This window comes from Ranitomeya imitator, chromosome 3 (genome assembly GCF_032444005.1).
Source record: "Ranitomeya imitator isolate aRanImi1 chromosome 3, aRanImi1.pri, whole genome shotgun sequence".
NCBI lineage: Eukaryota > Metazoa > Chordata > Amphibia > Anura > Dendrobatidae > Ranitomeya > Ranitomeya imitator.
Genome location: NC_091284.1, coordinates 368,399,407 through 368,426,475, shown reverse-complemented (window position 1 = coordinate 368,426,475; position 27,069 = coordinate 368,399,407). Strand labels below are relative to the sequence as shown.

At 39.6% G+C, this 27,069-nt stretch overlaps 1 protein-coding gene across 3 annotated transcripts; it reads right to left on the bottom strand.

Moving 5' to 3' along the window:
- Nucleotides 1–711: 711 nt before the first annotated feature.
- ZC3H12A (zinc finger CCCH-type containing 12A) lies at nucleotides 712–26,831 on the bottom strand. Of its 3 annotated transcripts, none has more exons than XM_069756891.1 (6): nucleotides 26,706–26,831; nucleotides 21,204–21,773; nucleotides 11,043–11,182; nucleotides 9,518–9,752; nucleotides 8,668–8,774; nucleotides 712–3,884 (listed from the first exon to the last, which is right to left on the bottom strand). In XM_069756891.1, the coding sequence occupies exons 2-6, from the start codon at nucleotides 21,725–21,727 to the stop codon at nucleotides 2,959–2,961; spliced, it is 1,932 nt and encodes a 643-aa protein (XP_069612992.1). In that variant the 5' UTR covers nucleotides 21,728–21,773; nucleotides 26,706–26,831; the 3' UTR covers nucleotides 712–2,958. The 3 variants fall into 3 exon arrangements, with proteins under 3 accessions (XP_069612992.1, XP_069612994.1, XP_069612993.1); XM_069756893.1 differs by having other exon boundaries at nucleotides 26,625–26,745; XM_069756892.1 differs by lacking the exon at nucleotides 26,706–26,831 and adding an exon at nucleotides 22,942–23,045.
- Nucleotides 26,832–27,069: the final 238 nt, after the last annotated feature.

Genomic DNA, 27,069 nt, shown 5'->3' with positions numbered 1-27,069 from the left:
GCTAGTTTATCAGGTGGTAAACTTTGATCTTTGCCTTGTGGAATGATCCCTGGAACAGTCAGTTCTTCCAGTGTTGTATCCCTGGTTTTCACGGATAGAACATATATCCATTATAGTCTATAGGTCAGTTGTCCATTTTTTTTGGAGACTGTGTGTCCATGCAAAATACCAGATAAATGTCTGTTTTTTACTGGCATCACAGATGAAAAGCAGCTATTTAAGTCTACAGGTCCGTGAAAATCAGAGACAGAACATGGATGACATCAGTGTGCTGTCCTTAGCTAACATTACAAAGAATAGGAGAAGCTTTGTAATTTATTTATTTATGCAAACATGAAAATCACAGATGAAACACTAATGATAGTGATTTATGATTTTTGTTTCTTAAATTTGGCATATTTAAAACTGTTTAGTCTAAGTTTCAAACACTTTTTAATTGGCCTAAATTGTACCAGAAATTTGATCCATAACTCTGGCACATTTTATGGCGTATGGTGTCGCACAATCGGTCCCTTTTCTAATAATCCGCTCCTGTTTTCAGTAAGGTCATGTCCCCTTGTCTGATAAAAACCACTTCAGAAATATGGTGCAAGTCTCGAAAGACAGATTTAAAGCAAATTATACCAGATTTCTGGCTCATTTAGCTTAGCAAATCTCGCCCAGTGAGTATATGTTTTTTTCTGTACACCTTATGAAATAAGCAGAACAACATTTAGTGAAAATCAAAATTTTTATTCACACAATCAGCTGTACACAATCTGACACAGAATGAAACTCATCCAAGTGATTTCACCCTATATTATATTTTTATGTTATAGTACAAGAAAATAATTAAGAAAGCATTTTGCTTACAATTTTGAAACATTACAGCTTACGTAATGTTGATAATCAGATAATAAAAGATTTGCATTCCGGGGTTGTGAAATAGCACATAGTGTCATTTCAAAAGGTTATATATATTATCAAGTGTAAAGGGCAACACAGTCACATATTATGTAAGGTAAGAACACACCTTGTCTGAAAAAAAGCTGGTATTGTTACCCATCACAGAGCAGCTTTGATTTTTCCAGATCAATTTACAAAACGAAAGGAGGGCTGTGATTTGTTGCTACAGGCACCAAAACGAATTTTCTTTGAGACAGTTATGAAAAATGATGACTCAACCAAATAATTTCCAGTAGACTCATTTAGCCATGTAGAACATAAATAGGTCTACTTCACAAGATGTGGTCTTGGCCTAACGGTATGTGAGCAAATCAGAAGCTTTCCTTGATAATATAAGCATTAATCCCTTTACAGGATAATAATACACCAACCACTGGTTTTTGCACTCAGGTTCTGATACAATATGTATCAACATGTCAACTGCTCTATCGCAATTGTTTTGGCTGTTTCCCCATCACAAGTTTGGCGCCATGTTTGCCATATGTGTATACAGTAACATGTACTTACATTGTGATGACGTATTAGCTTGCTTTGTGCAGATAAACTATGAATGATAAATGTACTGAATCCATAAGTAAAGGATTCCATAGAAAGGCAAATCAAATCCAAACCCTAAATACCATATAAAAATAAAACAAAATTGTCCCTAATTGTAAAATATTCTCTAATATTAGCCTTCTTTCTCTGCCTTGGTCAATCACTTCACACAAAAATCAGAATCCAGGGAGATCTTGAAAAGCTTAAAGCACTGACACTTCTGTGCAAGGCAAACATATAGTCAAATAATAGATTTATAGTTACTGAAACGCTCCAGCATAACTGATACACTGAGCAGTGAGGTAGTGCAGGCGCTGCTCGAATCCATGTCTCATGCACTCCCCCTTAGGCCCTGCTCTAGACATTGTGTGATCCCTTAGGCAAGAACTGATGATATCATACCTCAGTTAATTTTCTTCTGAAACATACAATGTTTCATTTCAGCTAAAAAAAATATAAAAGAATATAAAAACTATGGAAAATGAACTACTCAAATGAGGCTACGTTCTATAAAAACAATGGTCTAACATTACACATAATGTACCTCTGTAATGATCAATTCACAGTATTATGAACATATCTTCTAGCCAGGAATTACTTTGGTGACTTTTCTTTACAATTTGTTACTCACTTGTTTCTCAAAAATGAGAATAATGTGTTAGCTTCATCACCAGTGTTGAGCGATACCTTCCGATATTTGAAAGTATCGGTATCGGATTGTATCGGCCGATATCCGAAAAATATCAGATATCGCCGATACCGATATCCGATACCAATACAAGTCAATGGGGCACAAATATCGGAAGGTATCCTGATGGTTCCCAGGGTCTGAAGGAGAGGAAACTCTCCTTCAGGCCCTGGGATCCATATTCATGTAAAAAATAAAGAATAAAAATAAAAAATATCGATATACTCACCCCTCCGACGGCCCCTGGCTATAAGCGGTGTAACCGGCAGCCTCTGTTCCTAAAAATGCAGGGTGAAGGACCTTCGATGACGTCGCGGCTTGTGATTGGTCGCGTGACCGCTCATGTGACCACTCACACGACCAATCACAAGCCGCGACGTCATCGCAGGTCCTTCACTCGCTCATTCTTAGGAGGGGAGACTGCCGGTTACAGCAGTTTCAACCAGGGTGCGTCCGAGGGTGAGTATATCAATATTTTTTATTTTTATTCTTTATTTTACACATGAATATGGATCCCGATACCGATTCCCGATATCGCAAAAATATCGTAACTCGGTATCGGAATTCCGATACCGCAAATATCGGCCGATACTCGATACTTGCGGTATCGGAATGCTCAACACTATTCATCACTAAAAAAGTGGAATTTCATCAGAATGTAAACCAAGGACAATAATGTGTAGTTTGTTGGATGGAAGCGGTGCATAAGTTGGTTGTTTCAAGTACTTATATCAAACGTTGTGACTGCACATTAATCGTGAGACTTCTTTTCCAAGATCTAGTTACTGTTACAACCCGTTTTGAGATCTGTAATTCACTATTTCCACTGCTAAGCTTTGTGGATCCAACAAATGTGGAAACATTTGCATCACTGAATCTACTAATGAGTACTGAAAAATGGCACAAAGTCTGTTGCGCACGCTCAGTCTCTCTCTTGTGTAGCGATCAGAGTTTTGCCACTGTTGAAAATCATGGCTAAAAGGTGAAACAGAGCTATATAACGGATAGCTAGACTGAGGTCTGCTTAAGGAAGGAAGATTGGGTCCCGGTTCTGACCAAAACTCGAGCGAGTGGGTAGGAAGGGCTGCACATTTTGTCGGTAAACTGCTGGGGGCTTCTGGAGACTTTTTGACCATTTCTCCATAAATTTGGTGTGATGCATTTTGGGATGACCATGAAGAAGATGGGCTGTATTGGTAATAAGATGTTGCATGAGCATCACGTGGAACCAATTTCTGAGACATATAGTGTTGACGTGGATCACTATCCAAACCATTTCTAGGATGATAGCATGGGATCCGTTGATTGCTATTACAATAATTTCCTTGCTCAAGTGAATGGTCACATGAACTGTTAAAGTCCACTCCAGAGTCGTAAGATCTTTGAGCATGGGAATCTTTGGGGTAAACACCTTGAGAATACCATTCAGAACCTCCATTCCAATGATTTAATTTAATTTTATCTGATGTCCTAAGTTTCTGTGAAGATCCAGTTCTCTCTGATGGCAGTTTCTGCATAGAAATGGAGATAGGGTCAATTGTGGAAATCTCAGGAACCGACGCTTTTCTTATCTTTTTATCTTCTGAATAGCCATTATTCTTTGGAGGGGACTGCCTTGCATTTTCACGCAATTCATCAGCAACAGAACGTTGAGTTTGATTTATTCTCTCTGGGTGATAAAACTTACATTTCATTCCATAGGTGCATTTTTTGCCTGCAATAAAAGTGGAAAATTGAGTTAATAAATAGATTCAAACATACCATTATCTATATACTATATATAAAACTCAAAATCTGTAGTAGCTCACTCTATACAAATCCAGAGTTCTCGCTCGATTTGGGTTAAATTTGTCACGCCACCTCTCCACCCACAAAAGCAGAATACTGCGCACGTTACTTCTTGCTGGCATCCCCCCGTCATTAAATTGGGGCCCTCGAAGTTAAGCCCTTTACATATAATGGAGAAATGTGAAATCTGTTGTAGCCCGCTCTATACAAATCCACAGTTCTCACCCGATTTGGGTGAAATTTGGCACACCCCCTCTCCACCCACAGGAGGAGAATACTGTGCTTGTTAAATCTCACTAGCAACCCCCGTCATGAGATTGGGGGCTCAAAGTTAGGCCCTATACATATACTGGAGAACTGTGAAGGTGAAAATAAAAGTGCTGAGGGGAAAACAACAGTTGTGACTGACAGAGACGGATTATAGCAACGGTGCCAAAAGAGTCACTGCTAAAGGGGCCGCACCACCATACACAACACACAAACATTTCTCAAACACCATACAAACATCACACAGGCAGTACACATACACCAACCCACAAGCACAACTCCCACAAATGCCACAACACACCACACAAACACCAGACAACTCTAGACACACACAACACAAACACCACCCCACAAATACTAGAACACCACCCCATAAATACCACCTGCACACCACACACACATAAACACACACACACACGCATGGACCACACACGCATGCAAACACACTCAAATGGATGCACCCTATGCACAGGGACGAACATTACTGAACAGCAATATTGGTCAGGCGAAAAGTAGCCTGGGCGGATATACCGCCAGTTCAACCGGTGCAGCTGCAACGGGGCCTGGGGGCTCCAGGGGGGCCGTCTGGGCAGCTATTAATGAGGGCAATCTGGCCAGTTCATCTGGCCCTGAGGCTTTTGGGGCCCCTGGCCAGATTGCCCTCATGTGGGGCGGGCAGGGAGCAATCCTTGCAGCTCCGCTGCCTGCAAGAGAATATGGTAGCAGAGTGGAGCTGCAGGGAATGGATCCATCCTGCTTCCTGCCCGTGCTTCCTTTCTCACACAGCAGCGGCTGAATGAAATCATCATTCAGCACCGCAGCTGTGCGAGACAGGAAGCTACCGGCGATGGTGTGGCTTCAGGATACCATGCGCAGAGGTGAGGTGAGGTGTGTGTATGTTTGCAGAGAGGTGAATGCTGCTGTGTGTGTCTGTGTGTGTTTGCAGAGAGGCGAATGATGCTGTGTGTGTCTGTGTGTGTGTGCATGTGTATGCAGAGAGGTGAATGGTGCTGTGTGTGTCTGTGTGTGTAGGTGGAAGAGAGGGCAATGATGGGGTGACAGACAGGGCAATAATGGGGGTGATTGGGCAGAAGGCAATGTTTGGGTTGACAGAGAGGGCAATAATGGGGGTGATGGAGGAGAAAGCAATAATGGAGGTGGTGGAAAGGGCAATAATGGGGGTGGGTGGCGGGGGAGGAGGAATTGATGGAGGTGGTGAATGGGCAATAATGGGGTGGTCGGGAGGAGGAAATGATGGAGGTGGTGAATGGGCAATAATGGGGCTGGTGGAGAGGGGGAAATGATGGAGGCGGTGTAATGGGCAATGATGGGGGTGGTGGGGCAGAAGGCAATGATTGGGTTGACAGAGAGGGCAATGATTGGGGTGATGGGGAGAAAGCAATGATGGGCTGGTGGAAAGGGCAACAATGGGGGTGGTGGGGGAGGAGGAAATGATGAAGGTGGTGGAATGGACAAAAAGGAGATGGTGGGGAGAAAGCAATGATGGAAGTGGTGAAGAGGGCAATCATGGGGGTGGGGGAGAGGGCAATAATGGAATGCGGGAGGAGGAGGACAATGAGATGTGTGGGGGATTGGGATGGGAGGAAGAGGAATTTATAATGGATTTAGGAACATGGGGAGGTGGAGGAAGACGTTATTATCGATTATTATGTCTAACACAGTCCCATAGTATAAAGTGTAATCATTTATTATGTGTAGCACAGTCCCTTAGCATATAGTGTACTCACTTATGTATAGCACAGTCCCTTAGCGTATAGTGTACTCACTTATTATGTATAACACCATCCTTAGTTACATAGTTTCCTCTTATGTATAACACCGTCCCGTATTACATGCCATCCTCTCTAGTTATATATGGTGTCGTCCCTTATTATATAGCTTCCTCTGCTGTTATGTACAGGCCTGTCTCTTCCATAGTGTATTCTTGTTATTTTTGTTATTCACAGCACCCTCTTTTATTACATAGTCCCCTCTCTTGTTAGATGTAAAATGACTACTGATGGAGGAGTCGGTGACCAGACGACCAATGCATCAGTTCCTCCTTTAGAAAAGAAGCTTTCCCATGTTCCATCAGCCATCATTCATTATACAGCTAACAAGACAGAACGGTATGTAATAAAAAACAGGCAGGGCTCTGTAAAATCCAATATGTAAGGGACGGCAATATACATAATAAAGGAGACTATGTAATATATACATGCATGTGTGTGTGGATGTATATATATATATATATATATATTTGCAAAAAAGAAAAAAAAAGAGCATGAACCGCACATCCCAAAATCATACGTTGATCTAAAGCCGCTAGGCAAAAATTAATATAACTGAATATGAGGTTTTCAGTTTAACATTCTGATCAGACTGTATGAAGCCCACTGCCCCTTCACGGCAAACCTCGTAGTTGGTCCTATCGCCCTAACGGAGCGGAGCCGGGAACCCCCCTCTGCCACAGCGGCCATGCACCAGCAGGGCGGACGGCCTGTTGCCCCACAGCACCCATGCTGCAAGACTGAGTCCCCAAGACTCCAGACCGCGCCGCCCCACCAGCACAAAGCCACAGCAACAATGGCCGCCACACAGCACCAACACCAAAATGAAAGGAGCACTTAAACTCACCTTCCTCCAGCTCTTCAGTGAGAGCCAAAATGGGCTAGACCCCTTACTTTGCAGTCTCCTGCTAATTAAAATCACCTGAGCCAAATGGGAGGAGTGCTGGTCCAAGAAGAAGACTAGAACATGCTTTGCCATCCGCCCTGCTGGTGCATGGCCGCTGTGGCGGTTGGCGCCGCATGGCTCCGCTCCGTTAGGGCGATAGGACCCACTACGAGGTTTGCCGTGAAGGGGCAGTGGGCTTCATACAGTCTGATCAGAATGTTAAACTGAAAACCTCATATTCAGTTATATTAATTTTTGCCTAGCGGCTTTAGATCAACGTATGATTTTGGGATGTGCGGTTCATGCTCTTTTTTTTCATTTTTGCAAAGCATGTTCTAGTCTTCTTCTTGGACCAGCACTCCTCCCATTTGGCTCAGGTGATTTTAATTAGCAGGAGACTGCAAAGTAAGGGGTCTAGCCCATTTTGCCTCTCACTGAAGAGCTGGAGGAAGGTGAGTTTAAGTGCTCCTTTCATTTTGGTGTTGGTGCTGTGTGGCGGCCATTGTTGCTGTGGCTTTGTGCTGGTGGGGCGGCGCGGTCTGGAGTCTTGGGGACTCAGTCTTGCAGCATGGGTGCTGTGGGGCAACAGGCCATCCGCCCTGCTGGTGCATGGCCGCTGTGGCGGTGGGCGCCGCACGGCTCCACTCCGTTAGGGCGATAGGACCCACTACGAGGTTTGCTGTGAAGGGGCAGTGGGCTTCATACAGTCTGATCAGAATGTTAAACTGAAAACCTCATATTCAGTTATATTAATTTTTGCCTAGCGGCTTTAGATCAACGTATGATTTTGGGATGTGCGGTTCATGCTCTTTTTTTTCTTTTTTACAATATATATATATTTGTTGCCTTAAAAGGAGGGGGGCCCAGACACATTTCCTGCACAGGGGCCCCAAACTCTCTGTGTCTGCCCCTGCCTCATAGTAAGATTGTCATTATTGCTTATTATACAGGGAGCTTTCATCACTGGAGCTGCTGGGGCAAAGTGAAAGCTGAGTTCTGATTGATTGCTATGGGCAACTAGACAAGTCTGCCTGTGATGCGATTTTCATTACTGAGATGTGAGCTCCTTCAGGTGACTCTGAAATTTACATTAGCTACTATATCCAACAATTTAACATATTTTTCGTGAGGGAAGTCGTGGGTATTCTACTAGTCATATATAAAGCTTTACACAACATGCAAACTGAAACGTTCTGTTAATTTGACACTCAGTGAATCCTTAGTTCAGAATTACCATAAAAAAACTTTTTGTTCCTATAATGTTTTGAATGCCTTGATAGTTTTGGCTCTCCAAATCGAAGATATAAAGAAAGGTTTTAAAAGTATGCATTATAGAAAGGTATAGGAGTGTGAAAGAATAAGTGCTCTCTGGAAAACAGTGGATCCATGTAGATAGATAGATAGATAGATAGATAGATAGATAGATAGATAGATAGATAGATAGATAGATAGATAGATAGATAGATAGATAATAGATAGAGGATAGATAGATATGGGATAGATAGATAGATAGATAGATAGATAGATAGATAGATAGATAGATAGATAGATAGATAGATAGATAGATATGGGATAGATAGATAGATATGGGATAGATAGATAGATAGATAGATAGATAGATAGATAGATAGATAGATAGATAGATAGATAGATAGATAGAAAAGTTGTGTGTCATTCTAAATGTGGGTTTAACACTAAGTTATCACTGATTTGTTTAAGTTATGATATTTGCTGGTAGGAAGAAAAAAAAGAGAATTCATACTTACCATAAGGACATTGCACTTTTTTGCTTTCTGGTCCTAATGGCCGTTTTCTTAGAAAGTCATCCAAGTTTGGTCCTTTTCGGCCCATGGGATCGTCTGGTGGCATAAATCTAATTAAAAAATATGTCTCATATAAGTTAGAAGGCAAAACATTTTAAAGAAGGCTTAACGATTCCAACAACTTGCAACTAAAAGAAAGAATTATATGTATTAAAAGAAGCTACCAATCCTTCTGCCATGTCTGTTTAGCTATCAGTAGTATTTCCCATAATATACAAATTCTGAAGCATCTCATCATATAACGCTACATTATGCGGTACATCTGTTATTCCTCGAAGAAATTAACTAGGTGTTACCAGTTGGGAGGTTGGGAGCTAACACCATTTGTCACTGTCCAATTAGTATCAGAATGTGTGAAGACACACCTCTTTGATAAGAAGAATGTTAACGCACAGTGGTCAATTTATTCTTAAAATTTCAAGGAACAGAGCCAAGAAATTACATAATCCTTACTTCTAAGAAAATATGCTTGTTATTGTTTTTTTATGGAGAGCAAGTAATTTCTAAAAAAAGACATCTGTCCGAAATGTGACAGATCGCCTTTATCACCTAAAGTGTATATTATGTGAAATCAAAGCACTTTGTAATGGATAACTCAAAGGTTTTGATAGTTGAGAAGATGTGCCAAATCTCAGCTATTGTTTAGTATTCAATCAAAGTTGGTTTTACAATGGAAACATTGCAATTTTTTATTATATATAAAGAACTCATATCAAGGTTAACCATCTAACAATCCATAAAGCAGCCTTGTAAAGCAGTGGTAAGTTGAAAAAAATCCAAAGACGTGACTTACAGATCATTCACAAAAGAGTACATAAGAAGACGCTCTTCTATGAACTTCTTCCATTCTGGCTTTTCACTCTGGAGATCTCTATAGGTATCATTTGAGACAATGACCCCATCACTTTTGTAGGCCAACTTGACGATAAATCTGTCATCGTAGCACACCAGCCGTTTCCCACCAACTCGTCGAGAAGGAGTGAAAACCAAGATCTTTTTCTTCTCTAAATCCGTTAAAATGTATTGATCTGAAGAATACAATGATATTATTTAGAGTTAGCATTTCTTTTTTTAGTTGTGGATTATTGCTTCATCATAAAGGTAATTAATGATGTACAAATACATTGTAAACAGTAGATTTATTACAAGTACAGCAAGAGTATAATTTACATGAACAGAATTATATTGACTAAAAACACTGCAGGGTAATTTTTTAAAGAATTAACACAATTTTTATAGTTTTAAAAAGTCACAATGTACTGTTTATTCTTTCATTTGTTACTTTTCACTCCTCTCAACGCTTTTCAAAGAGGACTAGTATTTTATAGTAGGTTGAGGCTTCCACAGACTGTCAGATTTACCTTCATTTATGCCAGAAGTGCTACCGTAATAGTCATGATTTTCAATTTTTCGTGCAAGTGAAGCTAAACGTTTTTTTGTTAAGAGAAGCGTGCTAATCAAGCAATTTGGTGCATTGCACGCTATTGCTTTTCACATTAAGACTGGTGTATGAAACCAATCTAAATAAATTATTATTATTATTATTATTTATTGTTATAGCGCCATTTATTCCATGGCGCTTTACATGTGAGGAGGGGTATACATAATAAAAACAAGTACAATAATCTTAAACAATACAAGTCATAACTGGTACAGGAGGAGAGAGGACCCTGCCCATGAAGGCTCACAATCTACAAGGGATGGGTGAGAGTACAGTAGGCGAGGGTAGAGCTGGTCATGCAGCGGTTTGTTTGATTCCCTGTTTGTGTGATTTGTTAGCAAAGCACTAGGAATTTTACAGCAATAGGGTTGTCCTTAGGCTACATTCACACATCCGTGTAAATTTTTACATCCGTGAGGAACACTACTTTTCATCCATTTTGCATCAATTTTTTTCTCATATGTTCTCATAAACTGAAGGAGGCAGAATTTCTGAGCTCCAACTTATTCACAGACTCTTATCAATACATCAGTGGAAAACAAATGAAACACAGATGGAACTCTGGAAGTACCAAGTATGTATTGTGCTTCATCCATCTTATAAGGATCAACATAGACTTTAATGAGTTCCTCTGAAAAATAATTGGAAATGGGAAACACCTTGAGTCTCACAGATCTGTTTTTAAAACAGATGTGTATATGCATTAATACAATTTTATGGATCTGTGCGCTGTAAGAGAAAAAAACGGATGTGTCATATAGAAGTGTGAATCCAGCCTTACATTCCTGGATAATTAAGACCACACCAGTTCAAGGAAAGTAAAGATAAATTCCCCTTGTTCCATGCAGTCAACTAGGTGTCACTTATTTATGCTTACCAGTAATGGGCATGTCAACCCTAGGCTGCTCCTTTCTGAACGTTGGTACAAAAACTGTAACATCTGTATGGCCTCTTTCCAGGAAAAAATTGACAGCAATTAATATCCCCCGGCAGGAGAAAACATCCTTGTTTCCATGACTAAAGAAAGGAGAAACAATAATCATCAGCAACAGACAAAAAGTGGTATTCTGAAGGCTAATTCTAAAGATCTATCATGAACTATAAAGAACAAATTGGGCACAAATGTTGTATGGGGTGAGATGCTGAAAATAATATGGAAACCCAGTATTGGTAAAGCCAATGCACATTGATCCAGGTTACACATGTTTTGATCTATGTATTATTCATTAAAATGTGCATGTCTTATTGTTTATCTATGTGTTATATATTTTTATAGACACAATTAGACAGATTGTAATTTACCGACCACTGTTGCTGAGAACTACAACCAACTGTTTCATCAAAGGTCACTGAACAGGAAATCAACATGAATTAAAATAACCCTCTTCTCATATTGCAATCGACCTTCAACATGTAATTTCAATGTATTTTTGGTGGACTATTTCCTCGTTGAGCTAGTTAAGTTTTCACAATCACCGAGTTTTCTGTTTTAACTATTAACTTTATTCCATAATGAATCTGTCGTCAACCATGTTGACAAGTGCACTTGGGAATGCTGTACACAGCATGAAATGGATCAAGAAAGAATATTAGTTATCCGAAAAAGCATGTGGAAAATTGTATTCTGCATTGGTTGAGTTTGGTACATATATGTATTTAAATCTTTAAACCTATCATCCGTGAAATAATATATCACGTAAAGCAGGGTAAATTTAAGAAACCAGTTAGAGCAGTCTAAAAGCTAATTTAAGAAACCAAGCAATAACATCTTCACGTATACAGGGTTAGAAATGGTAGATACAAGTGGCAAATTCCAATGGATGACTACATGGATAATGAAACTGCCCTCTACTTATTCTAGATGAGGCCATGAGATAAATTAAGCACATCATTTCTGAAATCTAATAGTGACAACATTTCATCTGGTCCTTAGAAGGTCTTAAGATTTGGTAAATACAACCTCAGATGAACAAGATATGTCAAATTACACCACGATATTATTTTTTTAACAAAACCTAGACAAAATGCAGAAGCAGATTGTGAAAAATTAAACACCCCCTAACTGCTTCTGTAGGAATTAAGAGGGTAAGTAGCAGTAAAGCCCTCCTAATCAAATGCCTTTGATTAATTGTTCAACATCAAGAGTCACCACCTCTATAAAAACAGAAGTTTAAGTCTGGAGCCTTCACGTGCATGTTAACAAAATACCAAAGAGGAAACAAATCCACGGTGATCTTAGGCAATTGTTGCTGTCCATCAACATGGAAAGTATTTTAAGGCTATTTGCAAACTTGCAGTCCATCATTCCACAGTGAGAATGATTATTCATGAGCGTAAAATATCAATACAGTTGACAATCTTTCCAGGATTTGACATCTCACTAAATACACACCCAGGCTGGACTATGCAATTCTCAGAGAAATTGCAAAAAAAAATACAAAAAGCTATAGATCAGTGGCATGGGATGGGTTATACAGCATTAGAGAACTGGTAGATCTGCAGCTGATAAAACAATGATTGTATCAAAATGACAGACTAGTAAGTGAATCATTGCTGAAATTGGGGTCTCTGCCCTTACATCATGCTGCTCTAAGATTGGTTAGCAAAAATCTGGTGAAAAATTCCTTTTAACAATGTTGCACTGACCTATGGTATTCTGAGCACAGAAATCTGAAGTGAAGCTGATTAACGCTGAATGATAATAGTGAGCAACTGTTCTTAAAATGCTCCCTTCACGATTATCTAGCAGTGTAAACAGACTGCCGATCAACCGATCATCGTTCCCTGCGGTGCATCTTTCTATGTGTAAACAGAACTTGCACTGACAAGAAACATGGCAGACTATGCACATCGAGCAATCCATTACAGATCAGTGTGCATGGTTTACTTTGGTATGCCTGTGTAGGCTATTAAACAACTACCGATAGGTAAAGGCTCACCGATCAGCGGTAAAATTGGGCTGCCAGTCTATCTACGTAAGCAATTCCTTAGGAGTAACAATTTACTGGTTTTACCATGCCTCACAACTGCAGAGTGTATGGTGTTTTGTACATTCCAGAGATGGGGACCATCACATTCTTCATCACAGAGAAACTAGTAAAAATATGGGTTTCCTATTGCATTAATTTTAGACTCAAATCTTTTCAGCAAGGCAAGGGTATAGGTGAGATCTAACAGGGTCACACCTTGTACTTTAGAGCAAAGATATACAATCTTCTGCCTGGGGGCCACATGTGGCCATAATGCCATTCTGTATAGCCCCATTCATTTAGATATAGAATTGTGTAGCTGCTGTATTTTCCATGATAAGAGGAAGAGTAGTAAACATCTCAGAAACCGTAATGTATCATTAAAGCAGGGCGGATAGATTCACAGGACCCTGGTCCATCGTCCACTAGTCCTGGCAGCTGGATGGGAGGCTTGCAAATCTCTTATCTTAAACCCTGAATGGATTTTTATTAGCCAGGCATCATTATTGTGGTGTGACACACATATGAGTTTGTGCCAGCCCAGCTAATAAAAAGCAGGGATCATGGAAGGCAAGACATTTCTGAGCCTACTGTCCTGCAACTAGAAACTACTAAACTGACTGATGGATTAAAGTCATGCTAATCCATCTACCTAAACATAAAAAAAATTGGAATTAGTGCTCAGTGTAACCATTTCTCTTCATCAGGAGAATGGGGTATAAGTAACCCATGTAAGCCTCATCACTGTACACTATAACAATTGTTACCACCACTTGATGATGTAGATATGGACGTGCATGGCTTCCTCCTCTATGAAGTGTTCATTTGAGAAAAATTGGGAGCCCAATAGGCCTGCACCTACCAGTCAATCATGACATAGTTTCAATATTTCATATGTTAATTAGATGGAAAAATACCACTTTAATCTTTAATGTGTTCATTGGGTATTGTTCACTAGGTCTACATGGCCTTAGAATCAGAGAAGATTGTGCACTCCTGCTCAGGAGCGTCTGGTGGACATCGGTGATACTGGTGTCACCAACACTTTCACTCCTTTGCTGGGGATGAAAGTTGATCGTACTTATATATTTTCCCCAATTTAATGGAGTTCAGTACGATGAACTGATGAAGTCCATGTTGTGTACTCCCTTAAACTATTATTATGAAATAAAGTAAATGAACTTTTACGACTGTTAAGAACAAAATTGGAATATGCTCTATGATAGAAACCAAAACACATTAAAAAAAATACTAAAATAAAACACTATCTTCTTACCCTGCTATTCAATGTTAAAAATGGTTCTCACTCATTTTAGAGATTATATTGTGGTCCATCCAATTTAAAGGGAATCTGTTTTATACTGCCAAGTCCATGGGTAACATGAAATAGTGACCCTCATTGTAAAATATTTTACACTGAAACACAATTTTGAGAAAGAACGCATCATGGACAGCCATGTCCTCTAGGTGACATCTCTCCAACTTCTCCTGCCTGGCCCTGCAACTAATAGGTCTGTCCCTACCTTTAAGTAAAAAAAAGACTTGCAAATCAAGCCAAGTTAGACAGAAATAACATAATTAATAGACAACAACTTATAAAATTAAACAACAGCAGAAAATTGCTAGGTGGATTATTACCTGGCCGCAAACACAAGTCCACTCCGGAATTATAGCATAAGGACAGCGACAGTAGGGTGCTACAATAGTCTCATAATGCATGCATTAGTGTAGGAAATAAAATAAACTCAATTCAAGTCAACTGGCAAAGCTGCAATACCGGGCATCACCAGTGGACAAGAGTGGAGCGGTTTCTGGCTTAAAAAAGCAGGTCTTTTTTTATTTGATCTCTTATCGCCTCTTAAAAACAGAAACATGCGTGTTTATGAGCAGAACTCGGGATATGATGATGTTGATAACTGATGAACGGTACAGGTTCCTCTACTGTTTTTGCATCAAGGGAAATTGCCTTTAGTTAGTATTAACCTCATCCTAAGCAATGAATGCAACAATATACTGAGGAGGAAACAAGTTTTTATAAGCCCTTTTGAAAATTAGGCATACTTCCTGGTGAAACCTTGAAATATGTGTAGTATTTACCCAAGGCTAAAAGGTGTTAATGTCTAAGATAAGAGGCTTCAAAATTGCAAAAGCAGAAAAAAAATTCCCAGGAGGAGGAAAGAACAAGATTATTTACATAAAGCGCATTTGCATAAGACTAGTAGTGAGCTGTCGGGGCAGGCAGGTCTCCGGGCATGTGAATCAGTAAGGAACAATGTAGCAGATTAACCATACAGGAAGCAGCAAAGTGGAAATTCCCTGTGTCTACCTGACACTACTAGATTAAACCTTGTACTTTGTTCCGCAGTGTCGTCAAACACGTTTCTCTGACTGGACACAATAAACAATATCCTTGTATCCATGCACAATATCTATTTGACTTTCCTCATCCTGCATGTTGTTCCAGAAAAGAAATTAACAATCAATGATGGGAATGGAAAAATGCTTTCCATATCTGTAACCTATGATCTATAGTAAAGGATTAAATCCAGAATTATCTCATCATTACTTGTAAATAGTAATTAAACTGGGGTGTGGGGAAAGTTTCAGGAAACAAACAGCATGTGGACAGTAGAATGGAAGGAATCACAAAATATGATTAATGGATAGATAGATAGATAGATAGATAGATAGATAGATAGATAGATAGATAGATATGGGATAGATAGATAGATAGATAGATAGATAGATATGGGATAGATAGATAGATAGATAGATAGATAGATAGATAGATAGATATGGGATAGATAGATAGATAGATAGATAGATAGATAGATAGATAGATATGGGATAGATAGATAGATAGATAGATAGATAGATAGATAGATGGATAGATAGTTGCATAAATAGATAGATAGATAGATAGATAGATAGATAGATAGATAGATAGATAGATAGAAAGATAGAAAAGTTGTGTGTCATTCTAAATGTGGGTCAATGGGTTTGCAAGTTCTACACTTACGGTCTTCTGAAATAAGGTTGAAAAGCTAACAAAACCCTCTGTGAGGAAATGAATCAGCAGAGTCCTGCTTTCAAACAGCAAAACCAGAGCATTTTAAGCAGTGACACTTTGCATAGAATTGACACCCAGCCACAAAGAGCAGATAAATGATGTTTGCTTTACAGAACGTTAACTGCCCTCATTAATTGGCGTAGAGAAGTAAACAATCTCTATGACCATATCCCATCAGTACATTGCTCATATGAACTCTCGGGAGTCTCAGGGCCTAAAGCCACCATACACCTCTGATGCCTGTCAGCTAAAGGTTGGTTCAGACTATCTTTTGTCTGGCAGCTTTCCTGGCTGTTCCTCCCATACCTGATCTGCCAAGCACTCCTGGGATGACCATGTGCATACGTTGCGGAAAGTGGTGCGGATTTTTCCAGACTGATTTTGGTAAATCCACAGGATTATCAGGGGGCTTATGCTGGGTATTATTTTTATATGTAATCCTGCTCTTGCGCATTTTTGTACAATTTTAAAATAATTTTTATGTAATTATTGCCGTTTTCATAAATAAAGGCTTATTTTAATTATTCCCGTGCTCATATACTATCTGGTGACTTCTTGTTCCGTGTTGTTTCGGCATTTATCAATGGACATCTGGGTGTTACCATTCACCTAGTTTTAAAGGTGTGTTCTTGCACTGTCAGCACTGATTGGACGGTGTCAGAATATGTACGGACACACCCTTAACTGATAACACCCATTTGTCAATTTATCTATTAATTTTCTAAGATGAATAATAGAGGAGGAGTACAATGCAGAGTTGTAAGAAAATATACTCCAAGAAGAAGACATAGGGGCTGTCTGTTCGTATGCTCTAAGTACACAGATATGTGGATTTCTAAAGGTTTTTAGCATAAAGTTTATTACTGAAATAAGCTACATTTCAGTTATTAGAGCCAAGCGGAAATGCTAAAGCAATTTACCCATCTCAGTTGACTGGAATGTGTGGAGAACGGCTTGGCAATGTAAAGCACATTTTCGTTCCCTATGTTAGTGTTATTCAGGGTCATTACATAAAGGATTTGTTTCACAGGAGTGTTACTGTAATAAAGGAGAATAATAATATCCATGGCGAAACAATACACAATATTTTGTACACCTGCCAGAAGAAGGCGTGTTAAGCCTGTACATGACGTTGTCTTGCAGCCTGGATTTAGCGCGGTAAGGTTGACATGCTCAGATGACTATTGGCCACTGATTTGGCTTCTGTTCAGGTTACACAACTGTGTGAAATGTAAAATTCATTGCCATATTTGTCAGTAACGTGATGGTCAGGCACTTATAATTGCTGGACAGTTCTGCTGTACCTATTAGTTCACTTCAATATCTTGTATGCAGCATTATTTTGGGAAACTTCACATGTTGATGAGCACACACTATGGCTATGTTCACACTTCCATTAGGACATTCTGTTCGTCTGCCGTTTATAGGAACAGACAAATGGATTTAATATCCAAAATGGGCTTCCTTTGATTATTATGTTTGGATCCTTCTGGGTGCATTTATATGTCAACTTTTAGAACAGAAGAGAAAGTCCTGCATCCTGCGCTATTTCTTCCATTCAAAAAACTGACACATAATGGAACACGTAGTAATGAAATGAGTAGGTGGCACGCCCAAAAAATTAGAGTTAGCTTCCGATGCGTACTAGTTCCTCTGGAGCCAACCACTTAGCTCCTGAGGACCAACAGTAGACAGAGTGAAGGAATTTCACACCGAAAGGCCCGTGGAGATGCTTCAAGTAGGTGTGACACACCGAAAGCCTTAATAGAGTTGGATCCTGCTTGCCCTTGTTTGGGGGAAGTCTACCCTGCTCACTGAAACCCTTTGACTTAAATAGTAAGCAAAGCCTATACACCTGATGAAAGGTCTTATGACTCGAAACGTTATGTAAAATTTTGCTTACTGCGGTGTAACCAACGGATATGAAACACTGTCAATAAATTCTATCTGAAGCATCTCCAAGTGCATTTAGGTGTGCAGTTCCTCCCCTCTGTCTACATAATCGAACACAAACATACCCCATATTCATGTATTCGGCCCCTCAGCTTCTGTTTATATCAGGTATGTAATGGATTCATTTTTTATATGAATTCAATTTGTCTGTTCCTAAAAATGGAAAATAAAAGCGGCGTGTGATCCAGTATCCCTGGGGAAGACATACCTGTTCTTCTTCCCTCATATTGTCAAGAACAATGTACTGAACCATGGGCAAAATATTGATATATATGTGGATACTTTGCAGCACAGAAACACTGGTTTGTTTGTCTAACACCTCAATATTAGCACTAAAATGGCATAAGACAATGGAGGCATGTGGTAAGTATGTGGTAAGTCGCAATATCACTCAACTTTTAGAATTACGGTACATACATTTGTGTTCAAAAGTTTATATACCTCGGCAGGATTTTTGCTTTTTTGTCCTTTTTTCAGAGAATATGAATGATAACACCAAAACTTTTTCTCCCCTCATGGTTAATGGTTGGGTGAAGCCAGTTATTGTCAACCTACTGTGTTTTGTCTTTTTAGATCATAATGACAACCCAAAATAGCCAAATGATCCTGATCAAAAGTTCACATACCCTGGTGATTTTGGCCTGATAACATGCACAGAAGTTGACACAAATGGGTTGAATGGCTACTAAAGGTAACATCCTCAACTGTGACCTGTTTGCTTGTAATCAGTGTGTGTGCATAAAAGCTGAGTGAGCTTCTGGGATCCAGACAGACTCTTGCATCTTTCATCCAGCTACTGACGTTTCCGGATTGTGAGTCATGGGGAAAGCAAAAGAATTTTCACCAGATCTACTGGAAAAGGTAGTTGAACTGTATAAAACAGGAAAGGGATACAAAAAGATATCCAAGGATTTGATAATGCCAGTCAGCAGCGTTCAAACTGTGATTAACCAATGGAAAATCAGGGGCTCTGCAAAAACAAAACCACGGTCAGGTAGACCAGCAAAAATTTCTGCCACAGCTGACAGGAAAATTGTATGGGATGTAAAGAAAAACCCACAAATAACTTTAGCTGAAATACTGAACTTTCTAAAAACTAGCGGTGTGGCTGTTTCAGGATACACAATAAGGAGGCACTTGAAGAAAAATGGGCTGCATGGTCTAGTCGCCAGAAGAAAGTCATTACTGTGCAAATGCCACAAAGTATCTCACCTACAATGTGCAAAACAGCACAGAGACAAGCCTCAAAACTTCTGGAACAAGGTAATTTGGAGTAATGATGAGACCAAAAGTTAACTTTTTGGCCACAAACATAAACATTACATTTGGAGAGAGGTCAACAAGGCCTATGATGAAAGGAACACCATTCCTACTGTAAAGCATGGAGATGGATCGCTGATATTTTGGGGATGTGTGAGCTACAAAGGCACAAGAAACTTCGTCAAAGTTGAAGGAAAGATGAATGAAGCATGCTATCAGCAAATACTGGAGGCAAATTTGCACTCATCATCCCAAAAGCTGCGCATGGTACGCACTTGACAAAGTTCCAACATGACAAGGATCCAAAGCACAAGGTCAAGTCAACCTGTCATTGGCTAGAGCAGAACAAAGTGAAGGTTCTGGAGTGGCCATCTCAGTTTCCTGATCTCAATATTATTGAGCCACTCAGGGGAGATCTCAAGTGCACAGTTCATGCTAAACAGTCCAGAAATTTACAGGAACTGGAGGCTTTTTGCCAAGAAGAGTGGGCAGCTTTACCACCTGAGAAAATAAAGAACCTCATACACAACTACCACAAAAGACGTCAAGCTGTCATTTATGTTAGAGGGGGCAATACAAGGTATTAAGAAATGGGGTATGTAAACTTTCAATCAGGGTCATATGGATGTTTTGGGCTGTCATTATGATTTAAAAAGAGAAAACACAGTAGTTTGACAATAGATAGCTTCACCCAACCACTAACCATGAGTGGAGAAATTATTTTGGCGTTATCATTCATATGTATTCTCTGAAAAAAGGCCAAGAAAGCTAAATTTCTGCCCAGGTTATGGCATGTAAACTTTTGAGCACAACTGTATAATGCTTAGATAATGTTGAGAATAACTAAGAGCTTGCTGCCAGTGAATGGAAAAGTTTACATTCTGAGGCTAAAAATCATGGATGGAAGTAGGGATGAGCGAGTGTGCTCGTTACTTGAGATTTCCGAGCATGCTCGGGTGTTCTCCGAGTATCTTGGGTTTGCTCGTAGATTATGTTTGCGTCACTGCAGCTGCATGACTTACGGCTGCTAGTCAGCCTGAATACATGTGGGGATTCCCTAGCAAACAGGCAATCCCTGCATGTGTTCAGGCTGTCAAGCAGCCACAAATCATGTAGCTGCAGGACACAAGCATAATCTATGAGCACACCTAAGATACTCGGAGACCACCCAAGCATGCTTGGAAATCTCGAGTTGCGAGCACACTCGCTCATCACTAGACGGAAGAGTGCATTTTGTTAAAAGAGAAGATTCATACATTTGAAGATGTTGCCCTATTTTGACAACCTCCTTCTTATGTAGCATTAACTATTAGAGTATAGTTTTTATTGCCTAGGCAAGTTGCTGGTGTGTTCAAAGTAAAGGTGTATGGGAAATCAAATATTGTATAGCGTCAATTAAACGATTGCTAAAGTAATACATGTCTGCACAGATTTCTTCAGAGTAAAGAATTGTAATTGCTTGTGTCTTTGGCCAATATGAGTTTACCTGTAAGATAATGGAGCATGAGATAAGATGAAGTGTTTACCAATCAGTAAACTTTATGTGATGGAGATGAGGAAGACAGGTGTTTAGCCTCTTATATATGAATAATTAATATTTTATTTCTTGACAGCATGCAGCGATCTTGAAATTGATGAGAAGCTAAACCTCAGAAAATTGCAATACCTTTTCAATACTTCAATAAGCCATTATTTCTGAAGAGAGACATGATTAGAACAAACTTCAATGCTATTCACAATAAAGTTTGGATACACAATGCTGTGGGCAAAAAAGGGAAAAACAAACCTCATTGCCACGTTGCTTCCATCAATAACAATTGGCCGTAGGTTGTTACTATCATTTTCCTCTGTCGAAGATGTGGTTGGCGATGCGCCTGAGCCTCGTCGTGGGACTAGAACAGCATCACTTGGCTCTTCTGATACAACCTCTTTTTCTGGGTTACCTCCATGTTTTACTAACTCTCCTAGAACAGTATTTATATCTGCATTCCCACCAAGATTCTGCAGGGTGGTATGGATTTCTCCAGAGGAATAGCCTAGCTTCCGGAAGAAGTCTACTTTCATCCGCATCTCGGATGGGTCAGCAACATCTGGTAAAAAAGACTTTTCTGATAACCAGTCACTTCTTGTGCCTTTGAGAGAATTTCCTCTGGGTGGCATATTGTTTATACTCCGAAATCCTGAATCATAAGAGTCTTCAAACTTTACTGCACTATCATCCTTCAAATCGTCATTTTCCTCTAGGTTGTTGGGTTCAGTCCAGCTCGGAAAATCCAAACAAGGATTGAAATCAAAAGGAAGGCTATCCATTTTTGGAGTTCTCAGTCTAGAATGCTGTGATGACCTCCAGTTTTACCTGTAAGCAGAACATAAATCATTAACTAAGGTTAACATCTATTAACTGCACATTTTAAACCTGCCTTTCTCGTCTTAGATAGCTTAATAACTTTCCACTAAAGCCACTGATAAATGGCATCATTATTAATGCAAACATGTAGCTAGTTAATATTTCAGGAAAGTAATGCTGATATAAGTATCCATTTGCAAAGCTTGATCATAAAAAAAAGCTAAAACCTTATTCCATAAACATCCAGATGAGAATATTATTGCTTATTCTCAAACCTAAATGGGATCCTGCTTTTATTAACTTTTAATATGCCAGGTAAACATGTTAGAAAATGGCACTACTGGTCTTCTAATAGCTATGACAATCAGAATTCCCTCAATGAAAGCGTTCAGGCACCATTCACTCTAAAGATCTTCAATCTGGGGGTCCATAACAATATGTTTTTATATGCTTAAATTATATATAAGCAAAAAAAACCTTTTTATACTAACTGCTTATATTAAAGGTATTTAAAAAAGGTGACCTCATGAATGTTGTAGGTAATGGAAATGAAACGTTATTCTACATTTTTGCTTTCAAATTTGTAAAAATGTGGTTAGACTTCTGCTTTTTATCCTGTTTATTATACTCAATAATTTAGTTATGAGAAAAGTATGAAGAAGTAGAACGTTAGGCAAGATCTGATGGGGTTGAGCAATCTTCCTGTAAATGAGACCATGTCACCAATCTGAACACGAAAGGAATGGGTATTTCACAAAAAATACAGGTCTCGTTTCTGGCCATTAACCTTTGAATGTTTTAACGATGAAATGTAATGAATGAATACATTTTGCTGACATCCACCTCTGGCAAGCTGAAATGACATAAATCGACTTGGCTATGTGACGTTGTCTAAGACAGCGGAAAGGATATAGTAGTATTTGTATAAAAGTCTCTAAATAGGGCAAAGTAGCAATAGTAAAGAATACCAAACAGAGTGGGAAATGGCATATACTGTATGTAGGCAGAACATACTATCTACAGATACATAAACAGATACACAATGAGTATGGGGTTAAACTGAAGGGTAAGGAGAGAGTACTTTACTTGTTAAAAGTTGAATTATTATAACACTTTAAGCTCAATATGAGTTAGTAGAAGTAGTAAATGTATAGAGAGAAGAATCTCTATAGCTTACCAGAAGATTCACAACAGGCAAGTAACATAGAAGAGTTGGTAAAGCTTAAGGTCTGAGACTTGCAGTGCAGGCCGGCCTGTGACATTTCGACTCTGTGTTTTATGTAACAGGAAGCTAGAGTACAGTCAGTCGGGCGTGTACAGTGGGTGGTAATGACATAGCTGGATCCGGTGATTTAAAGATACATTCACTCACTTGTATCATATGGCTCAGATGTCAAACAGCCCAGGAATGTTATGCTACCTCTGTCCAACGTCAGTGTCTCCGATGACAATAAAGCTCAATACTAAGACATTCTGTATATATATATATATATATATATATATATATATATTAGGGTTAGTAAAGTACGGCTGAAGTATTATGGAGAATGTAACCGGCTGCTGCACATATAAAAGCTGTGTGACGCCCATCACACTAGGTGCTTATGCCGTGTTTGTCCTTGATGCATTGTTGTATTGGGCTGTATATTTATAGTCGCTTCATTGTAGCATTGCCATGTCAGCCTGTCATTCCAGGTCTGACTACCTCATACACTGATAGATTTTTCATTTCCTTGTTCCTTATTCTGCACACAGCTAGAAGACTTCATGTAGAAAAAATCCCACTGCCTCCAATAAAGATTTTTTCCATTGGAAAGAAAGTAGCCCAATAGGAAGTTTTAGCTTTTTAGTACATTTTATGAAGTGGAAACCAAAGTTTTTCTATTGAAAACATTTAGAAGGTTTTCAAGTCAGGATAAGGCAATACACAATGTAGATGTAGGCTCCCAAAAACATGGCAGAGATGTCAATGTTGACTCGTCTTGTTTTTGCCGTTTTGGCTTCATTCACATGTCGGTTTTGAAAAATGATGGAGGTTTCTCAAGCTTCGTCTACCAATCAATGAAAAAAAAAAGACATGACATCTCTATGGGGTTTTTTTTTGGTGGGGGGGATGTAAACGTGCGAGTAGCCCTACAAATTATAATGGGTGTGTATTCTATCTGAAAAACACATACTTGAAAAATGGATGTCTGAGACGATACTTCTAGACATGCGCCAATCTCAGAAGCATAAGGATTAGGGATGAGCGAATAACTTCGGATAACTAGCTATAGCGCTTACCGATTAGCTGCATCGGGAATCCGGATACCTGGAGCGCTCCCGATAATCAGCTTCTCGGCGCCACAGTTACGTTGCACAAGTGCAATGTTACCAGGAATGCTCATTTCACGATAACTGTGCAGTCTAAAGAGGCTGCTGGTCAATGAACAAACAAGCAAAATGCTAAGTCGACAGGTAAAATGAGCTATAGGTTTGCACATCCTGCAAAAGATCACTATTGTAAGCAGCACATCCTTCTCTGTAAACAGGACTTGAGCTGCCGAGAGCAATGGCACCCTATGCTGTGCACTGAACGATATGATACAGATTACTCAGGGAACATCTGAGGCATGATTGGCCAGCATAAATAGGCTATTAAACGACTACCGCCTGGCAACCGTTGCTGGTAGACAGTCATTTAACCCTGTGTATGCCAAATGGAAATGCACCCTTAAGGGGCACTGCAAAATAATCGTGAACGGATGTTAAAAATGCTCTTTTCACAAATATCTTGCCGTGTGAACAGGCAGCAATCACCTGATGAGCAGAATAAACGATCATCGTTTTCGGCGGTGCATCCTCTGATGTAAACTGGTCTGGCACTGCCATGAACGATGGCAGCTTATGCGCATTGTTTACTTTTGTCTGCCTGTGAAAACAGGCATTAAACGACCACCGATCAGTAAATGTTTACCACTCAATGGCATTTTGCCCACCAGTCAGCCTCTATAAATGTATCCCTAGTCCCTATTGGAATTTTCATGTACAATTAAGGGTGCTGAATGAACATGTTTCTTTAGCAGACAATAGCTGTCAGCCAAGCACGACATAACCATGCCTGCCATAGACTGCCTGGAACTGGTGTCATTATCAGCAATTGCATAGCTTCACTTTAACATCTACTCTTTTGGGAATTTATCAATTATTTAACTTATAGGAAATGCAATTGGAGCCTCTTTAAAGGGAACCTGTCACCTGAATTTGGCGGGACCGGTTTTCGTTCACATGGGCGGAGTTTTCGGGTGTTTGAATCACCCTTTCCTTACCCGCTGGCTGCATGCTGGCCGCAATATTGGATTGAAGTTCATTCTATGTCCTCCGTAGTACACGTGTAGAACAATCTTGCCATGCACAGGAGTGTACTACGGAGGACATAGAATGAACTTCAATCCAATATTGCAGCCAGCATGCAGCCAGCGGGTAAGGAAAGGGTGAATCAAACACCCAAAAACTCCGCCCATATGACCGAAAACCGGTCCCGCCAAATTCAGGTGACAGGTTCCCTTTAAGGAGTTTACGACCTGAAAACAATCCATGACTATATGTCCTTTTAGAACATATGGCCTTTATACAGAGGAGTCTCATGTACCGGACTCCCTCTGTAAATCAAAGCATGGTTGCTGCATATTAGTGAATCCTGTTCAGCTTCAAGGGGTTGTCCGGCCTTAGGCTACATGTCTGCAGTCGCTCCTCACGGTGTGCAGTCAGCATCACATGAGGACTCACAAGTCTGCAGTCACATAGAGTGATTAAGTGTGTGTTATCATCTATACAGTTTGGGGGTCAACTCCTTTAACGCCATTATTATATCTGAAGCCAGGCCCCCACAAATAGCATTTATCACATATCTATTCAAAATGCCACCAATGTTATTGGGAAGCAAGCCACTAAATAAAGATGTAAATGAATTTTGCAAGTACCCACTTATATTACCTTTATAATTCACTGCAATTAAATCATCATTTATATTTCTTTGTAGGAAGAGCGAATGAAATACTATGTGTGCGTCAGGAAGCCTTCCATAGGCTTCTGTCTTTTGCAGTTTATCTGTAGTTTGCTTAGTGATGAAGCAAGGTGGGTCACGTACTCTGACCCCAAACAGTGACAACAGTTCACAACCTGTCAATCGATCACAAACCTCACCCTACACTATTAGGAGCGCTAATCTCCAACACTGTGTATTTAGATAGTATTAATTATGTTAGTGAAAGCTGCCAATACAATGAACCTCGGATATAGAGCAATGTATATACTGCAGCTACTCTCCAAGAAAATCCAATTATCCCTGCAGAACGTTCACTCTTCTGTATATGGCAAAAAAGTAGGAGAGTGCAAAAACCTATTTCAATGTGGTGGGCTTCCTAACACCCATGCACTGCCAATGTGGTTCACCACTGTAGCAAATGTGGGATCAATAGCAGATATTACATTTATTCTGAAATTTGACAATTTTACTCTGTATTTTTTACACTGTAAAGGAGACGAGTGCTAAACTATATAAAAAAGGAGTGCAAATAATGCAAAATATTTTCTAAATGTATGATAACCATCAGAAAGCATAAGGAAAAATGAGCTAGGTGCTCCAAATTGTGCCATATATGTTTTTTATATGTAGATCTTTCATTTGTCACATGAACTCCTTAGTAATCTTGTTCAGCAAGGTGACATGTCTCGTTTTCTCATTGAAAAATATTATACCAATAACATTATTGACAGTGGGATGACGTTGTCATACTAATATTAGTACTAATAATAACAATTAAAAGCAGTCTTCACTTCTGCCTCATACATAATGCTGCTCAGTTTTTAGTCACAGACCTTCCTGAGGGCTTTCCCAGCTCCCACAGGCTCCACATTGCGGTCACTGGGATGTGTGAAGGATGAAGCGGTTGTACTCACAGTGGTTTCTCGGCCGGTGTACAGTCACATTGCTCTGCTCTCTCCTCAGTGACAAGTACAGACACTTCTGCTGCTCTTATACCTGTCGGGGAGGCAGCCACTCCTGATTGCAGGATTCCTTTCCGCTTCCGTTGGATCCTGCTTGCTGACTGAATGAGTTTCTCAAGGCAGTGACAGTCAGGATTAATGTATGGAGAAGTATGTGGCAGTAAATGTCTAGAAACTTATTTTGCTGTCCATATACTTTACCAATAACAGCCAAGGCACCCTCATGAACAGTGTCAGAATATCTATCCCCATGTAGGGGTAGGCAGAAGGTGCCATGCCTTATAAACAATGCCAAATTGTTTAACACTTTAGTGAC